This window comes from Medicago sativa, chromosome 6 (genome assembly GCF_051527215.1).
Source record: "Medicago sativa cultivar Bolivia chromosome 6, Bolivia_mono, whole genome shotgun sequence".
In the NCBI taxonomy this organism is placed as follows: domain Eukaryota; kingdom Viridiplantae; phylum Streptophyta; class Magnoliopsida; order Fabales; family Fabaceae; genus Medicago; species Medicago sativa.
In genome coordinates, this window is record NC_140754.1 from 61,872,995 (window position 1) to 61,879,632 (window position 6,638).

At 38.9% G+C, this 6,638-nt stretch overlaps 1 protein-coding gene across 1 annotated transcript; it reads left to right on the forward strand.

Annotated features, from left to right (window-relative positions):
- The first annotated feature begins 3,609 nt into the window (after positions 1–3,609).
- On the forward strand, positions 3,610–4,851 carry LOC146916131 (uncharacterized). The gene has a single exon (XM_085721551.1). It carries the CDS (start codon positions 3,610–3,612, stop codon positions 4,849–4,851), a length of 1,242 nt encoding a protein of 413 aa, XP_085577677.1.
- The last annotated feature ends 1,787 nt before the right edge of the window (positions 4,852–6,638 follow it).

Consider the following 6,638-nt stretch of genomic DNA (forward strand, 5'->3'; position numbering starts at 1 on the left):
ATTATTATTATTTCATTTTTATGTCTGTAAAAAAAATCCAAAACCTTGTCCAAAATATCGGTCAGCTTATAACAGGCTGTCGTGTTCCCTTCATCCCACACAAGCAATTTTTGTCACTGCCATAACAGACACCATGTCTCAATCTATTCTATAAATACAAGCTATCTGCACACAGCAAAAGGGCAGCCAAACACACACAAGCAAGGAGCCAACACAAAACCATAAACCTGCAAACGCACAAAATCTCCATAAACCACACAGCCTCTACCGTAAATTCACATACCACAGCCAATTTCACATACACACAAAAAATTTCCAACAAGATACCAAACACACAGAACAAATTCACGCACCAATAACACCAATAATAGGCAATAGGCAGACACCACTTTCACAACATATAAACCTGCAAAAATCACCAAATTAAAGGCACAAACAGCTAGGTAATTCATCACACATCACAGTAACCAATTCAATCACAAAACCATAACAAACCAACTGTACTTCACGAGACCGAACAACACACATAAAGAGGTGGTTTTCTTTTCTCTTATTTGTTTAGATCTAAAGGTTTAGAGTTGTTGTTGGAAGATTCTGAGTTTAGAAACGATAAGAGGAAAGAAAAAGAGTAAGGAAAAGGGAAATTTTTTTAAAAAAAGAGGGGTTTGGGGCTTCCGACGCTGTGGCGCCGCCATCTTGGCCGGCCAACCACCGTCGCCGGAATCTGGGTTCATAAGAACCCCGCCGGAAAGTTGTTGTTTGTTCTTGAGGGAGAAGAGAGAGATGAGAGCCTTTGAGAGAAGAAAGAGAGGGTAGATAGAGAAATTTATGTGAGTTATGAGTTTTTTTGGGCCAAAGCCCTTTTATAGCCATAACCCAACCGAACTGGGTTTTTTAACCCATGAACCGACCCAGCTGGGTGACCCAGCCCATTTCCTTTTGTTTTAGCCCAATCACTTTCCGCCATCACTACAGTTTCTGCACCCCCATATCACTGCTTGCACCCCCAGCATCTACTTTCATTCCTTTCTCATGCATTCTAATTTTCTCTTGCATTTGTTATTTCTTTTCTCATGCATTTTTATTTTATTTTTGCATTACATACTATTGTCTACTATTATCATATGCATATTTAAATTTTGTCATTAAATACACACCTCAATCCAGAGTGCTCTGGTCCTAAATTAACTGTTAATATTATATTATTCTCCAGAACAATTCTGTCCTTGTTAATTAAATTAATCCAGAGTGCTCTGGTCCTAAATCAACTGTTAATATTATATTTCCGCTTATATAATCGTTCTCCAGAGTATTCTGGTCCGTGTTAAAATAACCTCATATTTCAGCTTAAACATTATTTTTCTCATTCTGCTTACATAATTTTCATATCATTATTCAAAACAACAAAAACATATCAAAAATCACAAAAATATTTTCATAGCAAACCTTGATCCTAAATCAAGCGATCGTCTTTTTATTTCATTTTCTTAAATCAAACATCAATCAATGTAATGCTACTTTGAGTGATTTTGCTTTCAATATAAAGAACACAAACCAATTCCAATTTGCTATTTGGCTTTTCATTTTAAAACCTTTTCAAAAAACATTAAAAAACACAAAACCAATCAAACGTCAACTTCTACCCCGAACTATGAGGTTTTGATCCCTCACGGGTACGTAGGCAAAGGACATGCGTCCTTCCAAATCAATAAAATGTAGATAAATTAGGTCTCTATTTTCTTTTATCATTGCAAATTCCATTTTTAAAAGCAAGCAAGTTTATAGCACAAAAGTTAAATAAAATTAAAAGGTTCTCGTAGAGTACTACGAATATTTAGGGTGCTTAACAACTTCCCTAAATATAACCAACCCCCGAACCCTTAATCCCTAAAAATGTGGTATTTGAACCTTTTTCCACTTTCTTTTGAAAAGAATTAAATGTTCAGTCGTGAAATAAAAATAGTGGGTCGCATGCCAAATCAAATGGCCTTCGACCGTCCGAAAAATGACGCGGCAGAAATGGCGACTTCACTGGGGATGAAAAGTAAGAGGGTTAAACCTAACTTGGCATTATTTAAATTTTGTGCTCAACTTGCAAAAAAAAAAAAGATGGAAATTACGTGTATGTTTATTCTTCCCTTTTCTTTTAATGTGAGTGGTGAGATAAGTCCTATACCTGGGCTTGAGTGAAACATAAGATTAGGACAGGGTAAAATAATAGTGACATACCAAGAGCATTCTTAGACCATGTTTACAAGTGATAACCCTACTCGGTGGAGGCCTCACGGAAGGTAGTAGTCTTGTTAACATGAGCGTTCGTGTTGACGTTATTACGTTCAATGTGAGTGTCCGTCGAAGCCGAGGACCTTAGTAATCCTTAACCCATCTTGGCCTTTTTAGGACGTAGTGCGGTGGCTGAACCAAGAGCATTCTTGACTTTAGTTGACACGCGATACTACACTCAAACTAGACTTCCTTATGGATGATATTGGACTAGGAGCATTCCTATACACCGATATATTCATAAGGATAGTTGTAATTTGGGAACTTGGTAGAACCCTTGTTACAAGTGCAAATTAAACCATAGTCCTTACCAAATGGCGTTGTTATCCTTGGCTCCAACATATGGACTTAAACCTCACCACATTTCACTGTTTGTGTAGCATAATCATGCATACATGCATAAAAAAACTTTTCTCATCAAAACATCGAATGATTTAGATAAATTTTTGTAAACATCAGAGATATTCCACCTTGTAAAGAGGAACACCAAGAAATACAAACTTTAAAATCTTAACTAAGCTGTTGGCTTTTGTTAAGAACTTCTTCCTTGGTTTCGTTCTTCCCTTTTGAAAATAGAACCGTTTGCAATATCTTTACAAATTTTCAAATGTAACCATGTTCTTCTACGATGTTTACAATTCACCTTGACAAATCATTCGATAACAAAAATTGTTGTACATTTTTTGCATAAGCATTTCATACGTCATGTGCATTTCATAGTTTCAAATTCAAGTCTCACAGAATTTTCTCTTCCATAAAAGGTCAACCCATTTCAAGAAAAGTGGCTCGGCGTATTCAGAACAGACCTACTCGCATTCACTACACTCGAGCCTACATCAAAAAAAGAATAATGTCTACTGAACAGGAGAACATTGAGCATAGGGAGGAAGTCAGTAATCTCAAGGTTGGTCTAGAGAAGCTAACGATTATGATGGAAGTTATGATGGCCGAAAGGGAACGAGCAGAGGTCTTTGAGCCAATTCCTACAGTGGTTGTTTCTACTCCACTGCTAACCTCTGCTGCCGCTGGAACTACGCAGCCTTTTGTGGTGGGTTCCTCGGCTGACGATATGTACAATGAGAATTTCCATCCTCCCGGTCCTCAAAACTTTACTTTTAACCCCCTGATGACATGCCAAAAGGTTACCCATGGGGTATGCCGCACATGACTAATGACGGTCTCCGTCCCGGAGCTAATGAGAACCTATTTCCTTACGGTCAGCAATTTCCTCAGGCTACCGTAACACAGGCAGGGCCTACTGTCCATGCAGCTCAGTAGGAGGAAGGACATATTTATCATTCGGGTAGTGTACTGGGAGATAATCGAATGGGTAACCTAGAAGAGAAATTTGAAGCAGTACAGAAGGAGCTACGGAACATTCGGGGTAAAGAGGTGTTCCATCAGAATGTGCATGACCTCTGTTTGTTCCCAGATGTGGTGATACCGCATAAGTTCAAGACACCGACCTTCGAGAAGTACACGGGAGAAACGTGCCCTCAAATGCACTTAACCAAGTACGTAAGGAAGATGACAGCTCATAAGAAAGATGAACCTCTGCTTATCTACTGTTTCCAGGATAGTTTGGCTGGCCTTGCACATATGTGGTACATGAATCTGAAGAGTGTTGCTTCTTTTGAGGAACTGGAAAATGCTTTCATCCATCAGTACAAGTACAATTCATATCTGGTACCTAATAGAAAGGAGTTGCAATCTATGACCCAGGGGCATAAAGAATCCTTCAAAGAATATGCCCAATGGTTTATCCAGAAGTCTGCTCAGATCCGCCCATCTCTGGATGAAAGGGAAATTTCTGATTTGTTCTATGAAACTCTGAGCCCTTTCTACTCAGAGAAGATGCTTACTTGTGCTTCGCAAAAGTTTACTGACATGGTAGACATGGGGGTGCGCATTGAAGATTGGGCCCGGAAGGGACATATGGCTGAAGAAAGTGGCTCATCGAGTGGTTTGTCGGGTGACTCATCAGGTGGTTCATCCAGTGGTAATAGGAAATTTGGAAATGGATATCCGAAGAAGAACACTCAGGAAGTGGGTATGGTGGCTTATGGTGGATATCAGCCTGTGCATTCAAACTATCCATATGTTGCCAACATCGCACCACAAAGACTGCCAAGGCCTCAAGGACCTCCACAATATTATCCACCACTGTACCAACCAAATAATCAACCACATAACCCTCAACAATTCCACCAACAACCATATTACTATCCATCACCTCAACATCAACTTCGTCCTCAAGCTCAACAACAGGCTCGCCCTCCTAGAAACCAATTCCCTCCTATACCTATGGTGTATAAGGATTTGTTACCCTCGCTACTAGAAAGAAATTTGGTGCAACTCAAGGCACCCCCTCGCGTGCAAAATCCTTTACCTCACTGGTACCGTGCCGACCGCACCTGTGAATTCCATCAAGAGGCACCGGGGCACGACGTTGAACATTGCATTTGTCTTAAGGAGGAGGTCCAAAAGCTAATCCAGAGCAAGGATTTATCCTTCACAGACTCGGATCCAAATGTGCAAGTCAATCCGCTACCAAATCATAATATCTAGTGTTTATGACACATGGAATGGCCAGCCGCAGTCGGATCGTCATCAATATTTCCTTCCGCTACTCAATTGTTCAAGAAATATGTTTGCTTGCTGTGTTATGTTTTTTTTTGAAAAAAAAATCCTTTCGTCCAGCCCGAGACTTAAGTGAACTTGTGTAGGGCTTTTTTATTCATGTATTTTTCATCATTAATAAAAAAGCGCTTTGATTCCGACTTTGCTTTTATTTTATGCTTTTTCTGGAAAAATGGTAATACAAAAAAACCAAAAAAATTATTTTCCTTTAAGTCACTTCCGCATATTTGCATAATCATATATATCAATAATCAAATCATGCATTAATAAACCTGTTGAACACTTTAACCCGGTACTCTCTCGACTTTGAGTTCCTTGTATTCGAGGCTGAAGAGAAGGATGATGAAGAAGTTTCCAATAAGATATACTGCCTACTGGGACATCTTGGCCATCAAAGCTGCAAATATCAAGAAAGATTGTCCAGAAGAGGACTTTCATGCACAAGAACTGGCACGAGATGCTACAATCGGCCTTGGATGGGTATTGTACTTCAGTACACACTTCAACAGGGGCAATCCCGCTCCATCCCTCAGTATACAACGTAAAGGCAGTGCTTCGCATGGAAGTCAAGGTCCCGTCAACGGAAGTTCCAATGAAAGATTTAAAAGTATTACCGCCGTATGTCACGGAGAGTTATATCAAAAGGATAAAGCAAGTATGCGACAAAGAAGGTTTGTCCCCGCGAATATCAAGAAAATGGCTTGGTGCTAAAAAATATATTACCTGATTCCAGGGGCAAATGGATGCCAATTCACAATGGATGGTAGCAAACTTGTGAATACCGGTGGAGTCAAGAAATACTTTGTTAAAATGAAAAAGCTCGATAAGTCGCAAACCTGAAAAGGCGACTTAGGCAAAAAAAAACGTCTCGATGGACTAAAAACCTGAAAGGGCGGTCCATGCAAAAGTTAGAGACATATAAAAAAAATGAATGTTTATCCTGATAGGTTGAAACCCGCAAGGGCGATCTATGCAAAAGTTAAAGATCATGAAAAAGTAACTGCATCAGGTCGGGGCATTTCAGTCGTAAAAAGACCTCCGATTTATGGCAAGGTAACTGCATCAAATTAGACATGGTTCATCTGGGACATTCCAACTATCAAAAGACCTCCAATTTGAAGCATCTGCAAATCAATGACTCAGAACAGTGGAATTCAAAGTTGTCAGGGAGTACAACGGTTATTGTGTTCAATGTACCTTTCCCTTTATAATTACCATTTTCCAAACTTTTTTTAAAAAAAAAAAAACAAATTCATTTGAAATTCTCATTTATTCTATCTGCAAAATTTTCTTCTATTTTTGATGTTAATACTTAAAGCAAAATTTTTAAAACTTTTTTCAAAAAATGTCATTTGAAAAGCATAAACAACATGTACATCTTCTTTGAACTCATGAGTAGGAGAAACATACATCAATATCCGTCTCAAGGACAGTTAAACTCTGCAAGTTAAGTGTGACCATGTGCTGTGAGATGATCTCTGTCAAAAAAAAAAGAAAAAAAATACAAAAAAGAAAAAGCTCGCTAAAGTTGAAAACCCGAAAAGGCGGCTTAGGCAAAAATGAGCGTCCCGGCGGATTGAAAACCCGAAAGGGCGATCCAGGAAAAAATTAGGGATTCAAAAGAAAAAACAAACAAAAAAAAAACAAAGACAGGGGCATCACATTTCAAGTGGGCCAAATGAAAGAATGTACTTTATGCTAGTTTGATTAATGGC